This window comes from Phocoena sinus, chromosome 6 (genome assembly GCF_008692025.1).
Source record: "Phocoena sinus isolate mPhoSin1 chromosome 6, mPhoSin1.pri, whole genome shotgun sequence".
In the NCBI taxonomy this organism is placed as follows: Eukaryota; Metazoa; Chordata; class Mammalia; order Artiodactyla; family Phocoenidae; genus Phocoena; species Phocoena sinus.
The window spans coordinates 82,992,654-83,011,466 of NC_045768.1; the positions used below are offsets into that span (position 1 = coordinate 82,992,654).

Consider the following 18,813-nt stretch of genomic DNA (forward strand, 5'->3'; position numbering starts at 1 on the left):
ATGGAAGATACGAGGGCATAGGCTAGAGCCCTGAGTAATTTCCATAGGTAGGAAACGATAGTGTAGGATAAGCTAGCAAAGACAAAGAACAAGCAATCAGAGAAGAAAAAACAAGGTGAGTATAATTTCACAAAGGCAAAGGGGGAAATATTTCAAGATGGAGGGAGTGGTGAACTATGGTGGATGCAGCTGAGGTGTGACAGAGAGAGCACTAGTGAACTTCTCAAGAGCTTTGAAGTGAACGGTACAGCCAAGACGCAGAAACCAGACTGGAGAGGAGAAGAGAACAAATGAAAGGAAAGGAAACAGAATCAAATATAGTAAACTTTTCCAAGAAGTTTGGTTAAAAAGGGGAGAAGTGAGAGAGAAGTATAAAGTTGAAGGAGAATAATTTTAGGATGAGAAAAGTCTAAGATGTTTAAAGAAAGAATCTAGGAGAAAAGGAAAAGATGAAAATACAGGAAGAGAAAAAGACAACTGAGATAAAGCACATAAGTGCTTAGCACAGTACTGACTGAAGACAAATAACAAATATTATTTACTGCTATAATAATGATTATTACCATTATTATTTAGAATGAGTAACTCAAGGAAATTAAGAAAGCAATTCCATTTATAATAACATCTAAAATAATAAAATATCTGGGAATAAATTTAACCAAGGAGGTAAAAGACTAGTACACTAAAAATTATAAAACATTCTGAAAGAAATTAAAGAAGATTTAAATAAATGAAAAGATGCCCCATCCTCATGGACAGGAAAACTTAATATTGTCATGATGCCAATACTACACTAAGAGATCTACATAGTCAACACAATCCATATCAAAATTCCAATGGCCGCGGGCTTCCCTGGTGGCGCAGTGGTTGAGAGTCCGCCTGCCAATGCGGGGGACACGGGTTCGTGCCCCAGTCTGGGCGGATCCCACATGCCATGGAGCGGCTGGGCCTGTGAGCCATGGCCACTGAGCCTGCGCGTCCGGAGCCTGTGCTCCGCAACGGGAGAGGCCACAACAGTGAAAGGCCTGTGTACCGCAAAAAAAAAAAAAAAAAAATCCAATGGCTGGGACTTCCCTGGTGGTCCAGTGGTAAAGAATCCGCTTTCCAATGCAGGGGACTTGTATTCAATCCCTGGTCAGGGAACTAAGATCCCACATGCCGCAGGGCAACTAAGCCCACGCACCACAACTACTGAGCTTGCGCGCCTCAATGAGAGAGCCTGTGTGCTGCATACTACAGAGTCCACGCACCCTGGAGCCCACGCACCACAACTAGAGAGAAAACCTGCATGCCACAACTAGAGAGAAGCCCACATACCACAACTAGAGAGAAGCCACTGTGCCACAACAAAGAGCCTGCACCACAACGAAAGATCCTGCATGCCTCAACTAAGACCAGATGCAGCCAAAAAAATAAAGAAAATAAATAAATTTTTAAAAAGTGGATCTACAGAGAGAAACCCAAGAACAGATTGTCGTAAAAGGAATAATTTGAAAATAAAAATTTGCTGAGTGCTGCTGTAAAAAAAAAAGAACCATGCATTAAACACAATTAAAGCATTAAAAAAAAAATTCCAATGGCCTTTTTTGCAGAAATGGAAAAGCTGACCCTTAAATTCATGTGGAATTTCAAGAGTCCTCAAATAGCCAAAACAATCCTGAAAAAGTACAAAGTTGGAGGACTTACTTCCCAAAATCTACTGCAAAGCTACTGTAATCAAAACAGTGTGTACTTGCACAAGGATAGACATATAGACAAATGGAATAGAACTGAAAGTTTAGAAATAAATCCATAAATCTACAGCCAACTGATTTTTGACAAGGGTACCAAGTCCATTAAACAGGGAAAGAATAGTCTTTTCAATAGCTGGTGCTGGAACAACTGGATTTCCACATGCAAAAGAATGAAGATGGACCCCTACCTCACACCATATACAAAAATTAACTCAAAACGGACCAGGAACCTAAATATAAGAGCTAAAACCATAAAATTCCAGAAGAAAACATAGGGGTAAATCCTTATGACCTTAGATTTGGCAACGGATTCTTAGATATGATACTAAAAGCACAAGCAACAAAAGGAAAATTAGATAAACTGGAACTTCATAAAAAATGTAAAACTTTGGTGCATCAAAGAATATTATCAAGAAAATGTAAAGGGCTTCTCTGGTTGAGAATCTGCCTGCCAATGCAGGGGACACGGGTTCGAGCCCTGGTCTGGGAAGATCCCACATGCCGCGGAGCAACTGGGCCCGTGAGCCACAACTACTGAGCCTGCGCAACTGGAGCCTGTGCTCCGCAACAGGAGAGGCCATGAGAGTGAGAGGCCCGTGCACCACGATGAAGAGTGGCCCCCGCTCACCACAACTAGAGAAAGCCCTCGCACAGAAACGAAGACCTAACACAGCCAAAAATAAATAAATTAAAAAAAATTTTTTTTTAAAAAGAAAATGTAAAGATAATCTACAGAATGGAAAAAAATATTTGGAAGTCATGTATCTGATGAAGTTTAATGTCCAGAATACATAATGAATTCCCACAACTCAACAACAAAGAGACAACCCAATTAAAAAGTAGACAAAGAACTTGAAAAGACATTTCTCCAAAGAAGATATACAAATGGGCAATAAGCACATGAAAAGGTGTTCAATACCATTAGTCATTATGGAAATGAAAATCAAAACCACGAGATTCCACTTCGCATGTACTTGGATGACTATAATAAAAAAGAAACAGAAAATGACAAGTGTTGATGAACATGCAGAGAAATCAGACCCCTCATACATTGCTGGTGGGAATGTAAAATGGTGCTGCCACTATCAGAAACAGTTGGTGGTTCCTCAAAAAACTAAGCATAGAAATAGCATATGACCCAGCAATTCCACACCTAGGTATTTCAATTCCAAATTGAAAGCAGGCACTTGAACAGTTACTTCTATGCCAATGTTTATCACATCATTATTCAATAGCCAAAACGTGGAAACAACCCAAGTGCCTATCAGATAAATGCAGAAACAAAATGTTGTGTATGCATGCAATGGAATATTACCCAGCCATAAGAAGGAATGAAGTTCTGATATATACTACAACATGGCTGAACCTTGAAAACATGATGCTAAAGGAAAAAAGCCAGATACAGGACAAATATTGTATGATTTCACTTTTATGAAATATCTAGAATAGGCAAATTCATAAAGAGAGAAATAGATTAGGGTTACCAGGGGCTTGGGGGGAAGAGGGGAAAGGGAATTATTGCTTAATGGTTACCAAGTGTCTATTAAGGGTGATGAAAAAGTTTTGGAAAAAGACAGTGGTGATGGTTGCACAACACCGAATGTAATTAATGGCACTGAGCTATACGCTTAAACAAAGTTAAAATGGTCAATTTCATGTTACATTATTTTATAAAAATCAGTAATGTAATATACCAAAACTCACTGTACGCTTTACATGGGTGAACTGTATGATATGTGAAGTATATCTCAATAAAGCTGATTAAAAAAAAAAAAGAATCAGTAATTCGGCTTAAATGCTCTTTTAAGTTCCCTTCCATCACTAAATTCTGTCATTTTTTTTTTGAAGGTCTGAGAATATATTATTTTCCAAAGTTTAAAATCTAGGAAATCTCCAATTATGTTCCAAACCTTGGGTCTGGCTTAACATTTGAACAGAACAGAGCCTGGTACACAGTGCTAGATAAGTGTTTGTCGTTGTTATTATGATCATTATCATCATTCTCTTCTTCAAAAGAGGCCTACTGAGGCAAGTATGATAAGGCCATCTTAGATAAGAATAAACAGACACAGAGAGGGTAAGTGATTTTCTCAGTAAATGATCTTATCTAGCCAGGAACTGAGAGAGTTGGGATTGAATACATGCAAGCCTGGCTCCAGAGCCCAGGCTGACACCACTAGTTCCTCCCCAGCCCAATCCATTCTATAGAACGGCTGGGCATACAGGTCTGATCACTTTTCTGCACACTATGAATGAAATGGTACCATTTTACCTTGTACTTTTTTCTATGCTGCCACATGGACAATGCATGTCAAAGCACTTTGAAAATGGCAAATCCTATTCGAATGTTAGATATTTTTTTAGAAAGTCAGCTTTATAAATTTGTGTTTTGACAGCCTCAACTGAAGTTAAGATCCTAGTTACAGAAATCATCACGGCACTTTCTTTTGGGAAGTCAAAGCCTTCAAGACAGTACTCAGAATTCAATAAATAGCTTTTACTATGTAGATCAACAAAGTTTTAAAGTGAATGAGGACAGCAGCCAAGGACAGGCCAAGGTAAGATACCTCACAAGCCAACTGAATCAAGACCTTGGTTACATTAGCTCTGAGCCATTGAACATTTCATATTATGCTTAGCAGGAAAGTATGACAATATTACTTTGATTTTTTGTTGACCCCGCTTAATTTCTGCATCCAGTTGCTTCCTTTTCTCATTTTCTTCTTGAAGTCTTTTTTGCAGCTGTACCTTTTGATGCTTCATGTGATCTACATTCTGCTCTAGTTCATTAGCACGTTTCTCATTTTGGATCGACAGTGATGCCAATTTCTTACTATTTTGTTGCTTCTTCTGTAAGACCTGGGATCATATGAATATTTCAAAATGAAAAACTGCACCTCTCATATCCCTCCGCTAAACTTAAACTTTTCATTTAATGACGCAGGTAGGCATTTTTGCCTAGATTTTAATTTATTCTTGATAGTTTCACAACTGTTTTCTACATTTCTACTTTTACAGTCAAGCAAATATCATAATTTTCACCAGATATAAAGAATAATGAGACTTCCTGGTGCTGACAGTCAAACAGAACAAAATTGACATCGTTGCTTTTTTTATTGTTTTAATTTTAAAATATTTTATGTACATAATAAAAATTAAAACAATACAAAACTAAACTTATATTTAAAATGACTCTTCTCTCAGATGCCTAATCTACCTGTCCTGTTTCCTGAAACAAAATTACCAATTTCTTAAATATTCCTTGAGAAATAATTTATATGCACATAAGTAACTTTATGTTCTAGGTAGACTATTCTCCACCTCCCCTTTTTTTCTGTTTAATGTATCTTAGAGGTGTTTTCTCATAGATTTGTTCTTTCTATATGACTGCATAGTATTCCACTGTGCTCATCTTTAATACCCAGCTGCAGCCTAAATCATTAATCCCTGAGTTAAAATGATCAGAAATGATACCATTTTCCCTGAGAGTGACCAACCATTGTAATTACTATTTTAACTACCTTTAATAAGGCTTTTTCTCTCTAGGTAAAGTTATCCATAGACAGCATTAAAATTTTTTGAAGAGTTTACTAATATAAAATACCAGAGTATTTCAATTTAATCCTGATCAAACAAGCAAACATATATTAGATTTGTATGCTGTACTTTAGTGTTACATTAAGTAAGTACCTCTTATGTGACATAAAAAAGTTAAGGTGAGGTCATATGTAAGTTATGCAGACTATGATTAATTATTTCCTTTATCTTGGCGATAAATTGTTGACATAAACCCATTTTGTTTTAATTAAACTAAGTATTCACAGAGGCATTGTAGCTTAGAGCAGCGCTACTCAAAATGTGGTCTGTGGACCAGTACCACTCACAGACTGTTGTCAGCCTGCACCATGAAGCACATTATTAGATTCAGCTGATGATGTTTTCATGCAAGACTTTGTTGATGAGAGAAGCTGTGCTCCCATTTACCTTTATCTCACTGCAGACCAATAATGAACAATCTGCAGATGGACTACTTTGAGTACTACTAGCTTGGAGGCCACAGGACTCTGCAGTTTCCCATGCCTGGATTTGGACCCTGGCTTTGTCACTTTTTTTTTGCAGTATGCGGGCCTCTCACTGTTGTGGCCTCTCCCCTTGCGGAGCACAGGCTCTGGACACGCAGGCTCAGCGGCCATGGCTCATGGGCCCAGCCGCTCCGCGGCATGTGGGATCTTCCCGGACCGGGGCACGAACCCGCGTCCCCTGCATCGGCAGGTGGACTCTCAACCACTGTGCCACCAGGGAAGCCCCTGTCACTTATATTTGACAGTATTGCAATACTGGAGCAAAAAATGTTAACACTAGAATTTTAGTGTCTTTTCCACATGATACTGAAGATATCAGTATAAGTACTGATAATCTTATTTAAAAGTGAGATAGGTTTGTCATTTGCACTTATTCCACAGATGCTCAAACGTGCACCTCTGTTAGCATTAAACAGAACATGTAATGCAGCATATAATGCTATATATACCTAAAGACCAAGAATACAGATTTTAGATATTTTTTAATTAAAACCAATTTTTTAAGTTTTAAAAACTAAAATAACTTCATTATACCAATAAAACCATTAGTATTTCAATGTTAAAATGGTATGAAATGTTAAGAGTACTGAAAACTATTATTATCATCACAATTATGTGACTGAGTGAGTTATTTTACCTTTGTAAACCTTAGCTTCCTCATTTGTAAGAGTGTAAAAATACCCACTTCAGGGCTTCCCTGGTGGCACAGAGGCCGGCATACCGCAAAAAATAAATAAATAAATAAATAAAAATACCCACTTCAAAGGATTAAATAATGATTAAGTAATACATATAATACATATTAAAACATCTAGTATGTATATAGCACTTGGTAGATACTTAACTATCACACTTCTCATCCCCACCATCATCCTTATCATCTTTAGCATCCCAATCCCCATCAGTTGTGCATGCATATGGCAAAGGCACAGAAATCTCTAAAACTATGTGGGACATTTCTTTCAGTCCTCCTTCTATGAGATGTTTCTTTTGAATTTAATTAAGTTCTTTCCTTTCCTCATCAGTACCCTCAGCAGAAAAAGATACACAACAAGAAACATGGAAAACAAAAAGAACATGATAATTCAAACCCTATTAACAATCTTTCATTTAATCTTTTAATCACAACCATAAAAATAATCTTTGCTAAATCCACACACAAGGCTTAAGCTATAGATTTATATGGTTAATATAATAACCTCCTTAGAAAAATAATAATTTTGGCTATTTCAAGTAAACTGGAAAAAACACAAACACATGAAGACTAAACCATGTGCTACTAAACAGCCAATGGGTCAACAAAGAAATCAAAGGAGAATCAAAAAATACCTTGAGACAAATGAAAATGGAACCACAACTGTCCAAAATCTATGGGACACAAAAAAAAGCAGTTTTAAGAGGGAAGTGTACAGTGATACAGGCCTTCCTCAAGAAACAAGAAAAATCTCAAACAATCTAACATTACACCTAAAGGAACTAGAAAAAGAAGAACAAGCAAAGCCCAAAGTTAGTAGAAGAAAGGAAATAATAAAGGTCAGAGAAGAAATAAATGAAATAGAGACTAAAAACACAATAGAAAAAGATCAGTGATACTAAGAGCTGGTTTTCTGAAAAGGTAAATAAAATTGACAATTTAGCCAGACTCAGAAAGAAAAAAAGAGAGGGCTCAAATGAATAAAATCAAAAATGAAAGAGAAGTCACTACCGATACCACAGAAATACAAAGGATCCTAAAAGAGTATGATCAGGGGCTTCCCTGGTGGCACAGTGGTTAAGAATCCGCCTGCCAATGCAGGGGACATGGATTCGAGCCCCGGTGTGGGAAGATTCCACATGCCGTGGAGCAACTAAACCCATGTGCCACAACTACTGAGCCTGAGCTCTAGAGCCTGCGAGCTACAACTACTGAGCCCACGTACCACACCTACTGAAGCCCGCGTGCTTAGAGCCCATGCTCTGCAACAAAAGAAGCCACCACAATGAGAAACCTGTGCACCACAACGAAAAGTAGCCCCCACTCACCGCAACTAGAGAAAGCCCGTGCGCAGCAATGAAGACCCAACACAGCCAAAAAAAAAGACAAAAAAGAGTATGATCAACAATTATATACCAAAAAATTGGATAACCTAGAAGAAATGGACAAATCCCTAGATACACAGTCTTCCAAGACTGAATCATGAAGAAATAGAAAATCTGAATAGACAGATGACCAGTACAAGATTGGTTCTTACTCATTAATAGAGTATAAGAATTACAATCAGAACTGAAGGTAGGATAACCTTTCTGCCTGTGGATGCCGCCAAGTAAGCATCATTGAAGCCTCCCCCCTCTACTGCCGTCGTGTCGAAGTCAGTCTCCCAAAGAGCCCGAACAGCTGCAGAAGCTCCTCATCAGACGTCTGAGCTTTGAAACAATTGATGCGAGTCTGAGGAGCCACCTGAGCAGCGGGCAGCGCTCACAGACTGTGTGGTAACGAGGGGTCCAAACACCAGGTGCTCCAGAGGCTTCAGGTTTGTCACGTATGCCATTGCAGAGGAGGTGGATGCGGCCATGGATGCAAGGCCACACGAGGTGGATGGAAGAGTTGGGGAACCAAAGAGGGCCGTCTCAAGAGAAGATTCTCAAAGACCTGGCGCCCACTTAACCATGAAAAAAATTTTTGTTGGCATTAAAGAAGACACTGAAGAACATCACCTAAGAGATTATTTTGAACAGTGTGGGAAAACTGAAGTGATTGAAATCATGACTGACTGAGGCAGTGGCAAAAACAGAGGCTTTGCTTTTTTAACCTTTGATGACCATGACGCCGCAGACAAGACTGTCATTCAGAAATATCACACAGTGAATGGCCACAACTGTGAAGCAAAGAAAGCCCTATCTAAGCAAGAGAAGGCTAGCTCTTCATCCAGCCAGAGGTCGAAGTGGTTCTGGAAACTTTGGTGGTGGTTGTGGAGGGGGTTTTGGTGGGAATGACAACTCTGGTTGTGGAAGGAACGTCAGTGGTCGAGATGCCTTTGGTGGCAGCCGTGGTGGGGGGGGATATGGTGGCAGTGGGGATGGCAGTAATGGATTTGGTAATGACGGAAGCCATTTTGTAGGTGGCGGAAGCTACAATGATTTTGCCAATTACAACAATCAATCTTCAAATTTTGGACCCATGAAAGGAGGAAACTTTGGAGGCAGAAGTTCTGGCCCCTATGGTGGTGGAGGCCAATACTTCGCCAAACCACGAAACCAAGGTGGCTATGGTAGTTCCAGCAGCAGCAGTAGCTATGGCAGTGGCAGAAGGTTTTTATTTAATTTTTTTTTTTTTTTTTTTTTTTGGCGGTATGCGGGCCTCTCACTGTTGTGGCCTCTCCCCTTGCGGAGCACAGGCTCCGGACGTGCAGGCTCAGCGGCCATGGCTCACGGGCCCAGCCACTCCACGGCATGTGGGATCCTCCTGGACCGGGGCACAAACCCGCGTCCCCTGCATCAGGAGGCGGACTCTCAACCACTGCGCCACCAGGGAAGCCCAGAAGGTTTTAATTACTGCCAGGAAACAAAGCTTAGCAGGAGAGGAAGCCAGGGAAGTGACAGGGAAGCTACAGGTTACAAGAGATTTGTGAACTTGGCCAAGCACAGCGGTGGCAGGGTCTAGCTGCTACAAAGAAGACATGTTTTAGACAATACTCATGTGTATGGGCAAAAAAACTCAAGGGCTGTATTTGTGCCTAGTTGTATAACAGGTTATTTTAAATTTATTTATTTATTTATTTATTTTTGGCTGTGTTGGGTCCTCATTGCTGCGCGTGGGCTTTCTCTAGTTGTGGCAAGCGGAGGCTTCTCTTGTTGTGGAGCACGGGCTCCAGGCACGCGGGCTTCAGCAGTTGTGGCACACGGGCTCAGCGGTTGTGGCCCATGGGCTCTAGAGTGCAGGCTCGGTAGTTGTGGTGCACCGGCCTAGTTGCTCCGCGGCATGTGGGATCCTCCCAGACCAGGGCATGAACCTGTGTCCCCTGCATTGGCAGGCAGATTCCCAACCACTGCGCCACCAGGGAAGTCCCAACAGGTTATTTTAGTTTCTGTTCTGTGGAAAGTGTAAAGCATTCCAACAAAGGGTTTTATTTAATGTAGGTTTTTTTTTTTTGCACTCGTGCTGTTGATTGCTAACTGTAATAGTCTGATAATGACGCTGAATAAATGTGTCTTTAAAAAACAAAAAAGAACTGAAGGTAGGATATAAACCTATGAAATTATAAATAAATTTCATAATAATCATAAAGGAAAGCTCTTAATTGTTTTGTTCTACTAATGTTTTGTTAAAACGAGTACTTTGTTAGACGTCGCAGCCTTAATTTAACGGTCAAGAAATTTAAAAAAATTGATCACAAGACTCTCGGAGGTGAATTGCTAAGGGAAAAAATGTATTCTGAAGGAAAGTGCAAAATGTCACGTCACGTTATTTTAACTTGGTGTTGACTTGAGAGGCTACTTAAGTAAAAAAAAAATTTTAATGGCGATGTGCAGATGTTTGAGATGGCATTAAAAACCCTAGAAGAAGGGACTTTTTTGCTCTGTTCACTCCTGCATCCCCATCTAGAACAGGACCTGGCACACAGGAGGTGTGCGGTGAACACTTATCTTGTTGAAAGAAAATAACTGTGGTACAGTTTCAAAAATAGATAACTAATGCTCTAACTAGGTTAACTACAATTCCATTCTATGTACAGTGGAAACAATATGAAAGCAATAGATTATGAATCAGGGACTTCCCTGGTGGTCCAGTGGTTGAGAATCCATATTGCAATGCAGGGGACGCTGGTTCGATCCCTGGTCAGGAAACTAAGAACCCACATGCCATAGGGCAACTAACCCTGCATGCCACAACTACAGAACCCATGCACTCTGGAGCCCTCACACCACAACTACTGAGCCTGCCCACACGCTACTAGAGAGCCTGCACACCGCAACTAATGAGCCCATGCGCTAGAGAGAAGCCTGCACACCACGGTGAAGAGTCCACATGCCACAACGAAAGATCCCACGTGCCGCAACTAAGACCCAACACAGAGAAAAAATAAATAAATAAAATATTTTTTAAAAAAAGATTATGAGTCAAAAGAACTGGAAAAGGCACTTTAGTAAATTCATTATAAGCAAACTAACAAAGCACTCTGACTATACCAAAAGCATCTGGGAACGGCTTCATACACAAAATCTCTCTATAATGGAATATTTCTCAAAGAATAGAATTTTTAAACTATAGCTATATTTGAGGATATAGCAAAGTCCAGTATTAGGAAATTAAGAATAAGATGTGGTACTCAAAGTTATTAACCTTTCTTAAACCAATCAGTTATGATTTCAGAAAACTGTCTGAAACAGTTATCATATTTGTTGAGTGTCAAGAAAGTGCTATATACATACCAGATGTTATATATGCATTATTTAATCATTAGTTAATCTTTTATCCTTCAGAAAAGGATACTATTTTCTGTGGTTATCTTTATTGCTCACCGTGTGGATTTTGATAAAAAGATTAAAATAATACACTTCCTGAATGAAGAAATATACTACCCAGACTAAAATTATGTAAACCCACCCACCAGCATACTGGAAAAGAAAACTTGCCATCCAGTTCCTCCCGCTAGTAAAAACTGAATCCTACTTCTTTCCTAACTAGGTACAAGAATCCTCAAAATCAGGAAGCCTTAAATAAGTTTTCTCAATTATATTTTTTAAATTACCTGGACTCTTAGCTTCGCAGCATCCATCTTTTTACGAAATTCCTTCTGTAATTTTACCTTCAAAGCAACATCAGAAAGATCTTTGTTTTTCAGTTCCTCTAGCTGCTTTTGCGTTTCAGTTAATTCCACTTTCGCCTGTTCTGCTTCCTGTTCAAGTTTTGTTACTTTCAGAGAATACTGTTTGCTTACGGACTTGACATCATTACCTTCATAATAATAATAATAGTAATAACAATTATAAATTATGTTTAAAAACTAAGTAAAACACCAAAAACATAAAATTTCCCTACTCTTAAAAAGCTGGGCAGTAACTATTTAAGGCATAGCATTAAAAATCCAGCTGTCGGGCTTCCCTGGTGGCGCAGTGGTTGAGGGTCCGCTTGCCGATGCAGGGGACGCGGGTTCGTGCCCCGGTCCGGGAAGATCCCGCATACCGCGGAGCGGCTGGGCCCCTGAGCCATGGCCACTGAGCCTGCACGTCCGGAGCCTGTGCTCCGCAATGGGAGAGGCCACAGCAGTGAGAGGCCCGCGTACCGCAACAACAAAAAAAAAATAAAATAAAATAAAAAAAAATAAAATAAAAAATCCAGCTGTCCCTCCCATCCCCATCAAACACAACTTGCCACCTGTCCTTTTAATAAATTAGTTCCTTAATGACTGTCCCCATCTGGTGCCATTCTATCTTCTCCCTGGTTCATCTTTTGTTCTTAATTTGCAGTTTACCTTTGCTGGCATCAAACTTCAGTTAAAAGGTATTTGGGGTGACTCACTGGCCTATTGCTTACTACACTTTGTCTTCCTACCACCCATAATCTGTCTCTGAATTCTTTTATTTTACTATTATGAAAATTTTTCAACATATCAAAAGTAGAGAAATAATATAATGAAAGTCCATCACCCAGATTCAACAGTTATCAAGATGTTGCCACAGCTACTTCATCTATACTTTTTTTTCTTCAATTTACTTAAAAACTTTAAAGCAATCCCAGATATAATGTCATCACCTATGTATACTTCAATAAGCATCTAAACAGAATATGGAAATAACCAAAAAGTCATTATCACACCTAACAATACTAATACCCACCAGTTCCTATTCAGACTTCCCCAACTGTCTCAAAATGTCTTTTACAATTAGTCTATTTTAATCACAATCCAAACAAGGTCACAGTACATCTTATTGTTATGTTTCTTAAGAATCCTTTAATATAGAGCTAGCCCCCTCTCCTTTTTCATTTCATTTTAACTTGTTAAAGATAATTTTTTTAAAATGCTTTTCTTATGAATATTTAGAACATAGAGAAAAATAGAATATAGGTATTTCTATATCTTTTTTCATTCTAAGCCCAGCTACTGACCCTAAAAATTTAGTTCTGATTTATTCTGAATAGTCAACTGTCCTGAACCAGACTGGCAAACTAGCAGCAGTGGGAAGTAAGAGTCTAGAGGTCATGGGGTGAATAATCACCAGGACAGGTTGTTATACTGGTATACTGTAAAGCTCTTAATTTTTTAATAAAGGGAGTTATTGAACTAAATGCACTGTAAGTTGTCTTCTGGCTCTACAATTCTATGCTTTCAACTAACTTCAAAATACATATGACAACAATGTTTTAATGAATCTGTGATCCCATAAATTGTTTAACACGCTAATATTTTATGAACCACTAAGAAAAAAAATATACAGTACCAATTACACCATGACAAAATGCTAAAATGCCACTGATTTTTAAGATGCATCCTGATTTCAGAGATATTAAAATGTGAAAAAAGTGTGTATTAAAATTGATGAAATACAGTATAATTGTCATTGTTATTAATTTTGGCTGAAGTATCTACTGTTTGGGGAAGTCTTCAGTGAGAGGACTTGGAAAAGTAAGTACACATTGACCTTTTTGCTAATCACCATTTCTAAGGGACTTTAGGAAAGCTCCAAACTGCCCTTCGTTCTATGAACAAGAAGAGGACCTTCTCTGTTTAAGTTCAGGTATCCTCTATTTTAAGGCAACCAGGATGGGTACACCAGGTTACAAAAGGGTGCTTGTTTAGTTAGATATCCCATGGTGGGATAACCTATATGAAAGAAAATCGTTTATTTCAGAGTGGTAAATATCCTCAATTTCTACACTCACTACCCTAAAATCATGGGGATAGAGAAGCTATTTAAACCCCTAAACCATTTCCTAGATACTCCTAAGAGAGGTTTACTGGCATTGATCCTGCCTATGAGGAAGGAGAATGGTCAAAATCAAACATCTGGGATAACTGGAGCTGGGACAATGCATAGCCCATACACCACTAGGAATGAGAAAGGAAAACGCATTGGACAGCAGCTAGAGGAGAGGAAGATGAGAAAGGAGGACCGACGGTCAGAAAGCAAACTTGCAGGAAAGAGGAGGGAGAGGCCAGGCAGGTTTCTCCTTGCTGGCAGAGGATTTGGAAACCACAATTCGTGTAGTTTGAGTGTGATTATAGTCTTGGGCTTGAAGAAGAGGAGGATAGTATTTCCTTCAGTTTCCCCAAATGTGACCAGAGTTGTTTTGCATTGAAATTGGGGGAAAGAAATGCTAGTGTGTCTTATTCCTTCAATTCTTTACTGAATTTCAGAGTAGTCAAGGCTTACACTTGGAGTGTATTAGTGAGGGGAACCCCAAAAGCTTGAGATGTGCATTTTAAGGCAAGCCTAATGGAGTTGCAGGGTGAGGAGAGGATGTGGTACATATGCCCAACCTGGTAGATTAAGGGGAGGAGATGAAAGCCTGGCTCACTCAAGAGGACAGCTCTCAAGGACAAATCCTTATATCTTCAGAAAAACAAAAATTAGCTACATTTAAAATATAAAGTTTATAATTAAGGTTAAATATGAACTATCCAAGAAAATAAAGACTAATAATTTAAAATAAGTATTTACTAAAAATGAACTCGGAAAACATCTCAGACTTATCCCAGATGCCTAGTATAATGTTTCTAAAGAGTGGCAAAAAACATTAAGTGCCATAGAGTTTCAGCACAACACAGAGTTCACACTGGTTAGAAAAATTCATAGATGAAATCAAATATAACAAAGTTCTTTTGATAATTAACCTCCACATACTGGCTCTAGAGCACACCTTGTTAGAACGAATTCCAAGCTAACGTGGATAGTCCTGAGCATCAAAAATTAAAGCAAATGTTACAACATCAGAAGCAACTTCAGAAGATTTTTTTTTTTTTTTTTTTGCGGTACGCGGGCCTCTCCCTGTCGTGGCCTCTCCCGTTGCGGAGCACAGGCTCCGGACGCGCAGGCTCAGCAGCCATGGCTCACAGGCCCAGCCACTCCGCAGCACGTGGGATCTTCCCGGACCAGGGCACAAACCCGTGTCCCCTGCATCGGCAGGCGGACTCTCAACCACTGCGCCACCAGGGAAGCCCTAGAAGCTTTTCTTTCTCATATAAGCTGGTTCACAGGATACTATTACCTGTTTTAATTAATTCTTTAATCAGATCTTCCTTCACCTTGATGTTGATAGTAAGTTCCCTCATTTTTTGTTTAGCTTCAGTAAGTATGAGCTCTGAATTCCTTAATTTTTGCAAATTCAACCCTTGACTCTCCTGGAGACATTCAATCTTTAAATCTTTAAAATAAAAGAAACAAAACTGAGAAATAAAAACTATCTGCTCAGAAATATTTGACAGAAGTAGAGTTAAAAAAAAAAAAAAGGCAGACACACAAGCAGTCTACAGGTAACAGAGGAAGGGACAGAAAGAAAAAAAAAAGGAAAAAATACATAGCAATTGGGACTTTAGTTTCCCAGCTCACAGTGAGTTTTCCTTTCCTTAAAACATATGTATATGGCTCTAGTCATATCATGTAGGTTCTGATACAGTTTTTCATTACCCTTAGATATTCTGCAATTTGACTTTTTCTTTAACCCGAGTTATTTAAGAAAGATATAAAATATCCAGATAGGTAGAGGTTTTAATTTTTTTCCTATTAACTCATAGTTTTACGGTAATCAGAGAATGTAGTCTCCCTCTACCCCAGGCTAATAAGAGTGTGGCCTCACACTGTTTGTTTCTGTCTTGTACTAGAACATAAATCAATTACCTCACTCTTTTAGCTCAGCTGACATTTTTTTCACAGTGAGACTTCCTCAGTGAAGGAGCTGGTGCACTGATTTACATCCTGAAATTAAGTTTCTTACCTGGTTGTAGACCAGTAACAAACAGTTCAAGGATGGCTACTTGGGTAGCACTTATCTACACTATTTATACATTTTAAAAATTTATCTCAATTTCATTTGTTAATATTACATGCATAAGCTCAAATTTATTTTTAACTATTTATCTTTGGTTGCATTGGGTCTTCGCTGCTGCACACAGGCTTTCTCTAGTTGCGGCAAGCAGGGGCTACCCTTCATTGAGGTGAGCAGGCTTCTCATTGCGGTGGCTTCTATTGTGGACAACGGGCTCTAGGCGTGCGGCCTTCAGTAGTTGTGGCTCACGGGCTCTAGGGCGCAGGCTCAGTAGTTGTGGTGCGTGGGCTTAGTTGCTCTGCAGCATGTGGGATCTTCCCGGACCAGGGCTCGAACCCACGTCCCCTGCATTGGCAGGCAGATTCTTAACCACTGCGCCACCAGGGAAGTCCCCCATAGGCTCTTAAAAAGATGCTATTTTCACAGTGTAGGACTTATCACGTTATTTATATTCTCTGTACTCTTACTCTTGGTGTTGTGACCACACATAGGCTAAGAGAAATGAGCTAAAATCTCCGCGTATACTTTTTGCAACATAAATGTCTTTTATGCTGTTTTTTGATGCATAAATTCTCATCAGTTGTGAACATTATAAGTACCCACTAGACTAAGTTGGCTCTAATGCCAAATATATCACTAATGGTAGGCATGGGTGCCAGTGAAGCAGTAGAGAGCTAGTAAATTACTTAAGATGCATTTTAAATAAGTCAAGAGTACAATGTATATCAACTCACGTTTGAATATAAAATCCCCATTCTGAGAGATTTAGCCTATAACTCTAGCTTGAACTGATTGGTGGAAAAACTGTTTTCATTAAGGAGTAAAAACGAACAAAAATTCAGAGGTAGAGCAGAGAACACAAAGGAAAAGCCAGGAAAGCACTCCTAATCAAGTTCCCGTCTTGGAGAATTCCCAGATGCTTCTTAAATTATTGCCTGAAGAAAAAGAGAGGTGTCATAAATATTAGATCTAAAGTACTTGAGAAAGTCTGTGTACCTTCATTCTCCAATCTTGACTTTTGTGTTTGATCCTGAATATCATTCAATTCAACAAAAGAACAAACAGAACCTGGCTTTTGAATCCACGAGCAACCTTTATGTCTAAAAAAAAAAAAATATCAGGATCAAAGGTAACTTGTCTGTTAGTGGTTTCTAATATGCCCTCAAATTAGTTTCCCCCCAAATTATTCTTTAAATTGATTAATTATTCTTTAAATGATTAATACAAAATAAATGGAACTTACTAATATTCCACAAAATAAAAAGATATCCCCCACCATGTTGGACCCAGTGGAAAATTCATCATGTTTGTTGCCACTGTGGCAGCAGAATTAGGAAATCCAAAATCATTCTCTCTGAAAATTAAAATTCAACCACCATAAATGCTTTAAAGCAAAATTATTTTACAGTTGTTAGACTGATGACTTGTGTTCAAACACTGGTTTCATAACACATTAGTTGACAGTACATGTAGCAAAAACCACTTAACTCTCCTACTAAATGGAAAAAGATATACTTTAATGAAAAAAACCTACATCTGTATATATTAATTGTATCACGTAATTATGTTTATTAAATCAGTCTATACTAACATACCTAATTTCAGATTTCTCTTGGCCTTCTGACTCTTCATCATCACTGTTATCAGAAAACTGGCAGTGGAGGACTTCATCCTGCTCTTCTAAGTGACCCAGCAGCATCTGACTTCTTGTTCGAAATCCGGCAACTAGTCGATCCAGAGAGTATACAGAAGGACTTGTGTAGACCTTACAAGTGATTCCCCCACCCAACAACAAAAAACGTGATTTTTTGTGTCTGTTTTTATCCTATCACTCAAAATGTTTTTTAAAGAGGTTAGACAGGTACTCTTAAAATAGCCAATCACTGAAAATATACATCCCCCCCGCCCACAAAAAAAGTCAAAATTCATTTCATAATACTAATTGTGCCTCATGGACACACACTTCTTTCAGAATCTATACACAGCTCTTCCTCTTCTAGAAAGCTCGTATAACTTCAAGGAAAATAGCACTCAAAAATGAAACCAAAAAGAGGCATGAGTGAAAACATCACAGCTCTTTTTTTTTTAAATATATTTTTAAAAAGATTTCTTTATTATTTATTTATTTATTTTTGGCAGCGTTGGGTCTTAGTCGCGGTATGCGGGATCTTCGTTGAGGCACGCGGGATCTTTCATCGCGGCATGTGTACTTCTCTCTAGTTGCAGCCTGCGGGTTTTCTCTTCTCTAGCTGTGGCGCGCAGGCTCCAGGGCGCGTGGGCTCTGTAGCTGTGGTGCGCCAGCTCTAGTTGAGACATGTGAGCTCAACAGTTGTGGCACACAGGCTTAGTTGCCCCTCGGCATGTGGGATCTTAGTTCCCTGACCAGGCCCTGCACTGTAAGGCGGATTCTTTACCACTGGACCACCAGGGAAGTCCCAACATCACAGCTCTTAAACATAGCTCAGGCACTCCCCAACAAATGTGAAGCCCATACACAGTGTAATAGGAGACAACTGTTACCCACCCCACCGCAATCTTCCCATTTCTGAACACTTGGAGAATTGCAGTGCTGCTAAGGATCTGCAATTCCCCTCTAATCCAAATCCCACCACATGAAGAAATCCAGAGCCACTACCACTCCTTCTGCCAGGGCAAAATATTCCTGATTTGAAAATTTGAATGTATTTATTCAGACTTTACATGTAGTAGTCAGGGAGAGCTGAATTAGTGCTCTAAGTGACACTTAATATGTATCATGGGATAAATAGATTTTCATGGACTAGCCTGGAAACTTTCTATATTATTATTCTATTGGCCTTAAGTTCTCAAAAATTTACCTTGGAAAACAATGAATTAGATATTGCCTTTATACTTTTATTCTAGTTTCTGTTACCAAATATTTCCTTTTTAACCACTTCTCTATAACCAAACCTGAGGGTAATTTCTCAAAAAAGGTAAATAATAAGATCTTAGAGGAGACATTCAATTTATTAATATAAATCATTATAAGCTATTAAAATTACTACATACAGTA

General features: G+C 39.0%; 1 protein-coding gene across 9 annotated transcripts in view; it reads right to left on the reverse strand.

The window, feature by feature from the left end:
• The window catches only part of KIF27 (kinesin family member 27), an 88,732-nt gene that overhangs the window by 39,016 nt on the left and 30,903 nt on the right, over positions 1–18,813 (reverse strand). For 6 of the 9 annotated variants that reach the window (XM_032635017.1, XM_032635014.1, XM_032635013.1 and 3 more), the window contains 5 exons: positions 17,375–17,544; positions 16,776–16,879; positions 15,003–15,158; positions 11,545–11,750; positions 4,395–4,592 (listed from right to left, as the gene is read on the reverse strand). In XM_032635017.1, the coding sequence (XP_032490908.1) occupies positions 4,395–4,592; positions 11,545–11,750; positions 15,003–15,158; positions 16,776–16,879; positions 17,375–17,544 (834 nt within the window). The remainder of the gene's footprint in view (positions 1–4,394; positions 4,593–11,544; positions 11,751–15,002; positions 15,159–16,775; positions 16,880–17,374; positions 17,545–18,813) is intronic. The other 3 variants (XM_032635019.1, XM_032635018.1, XM_032635016.1) reach the window with 2 other exon arrangements.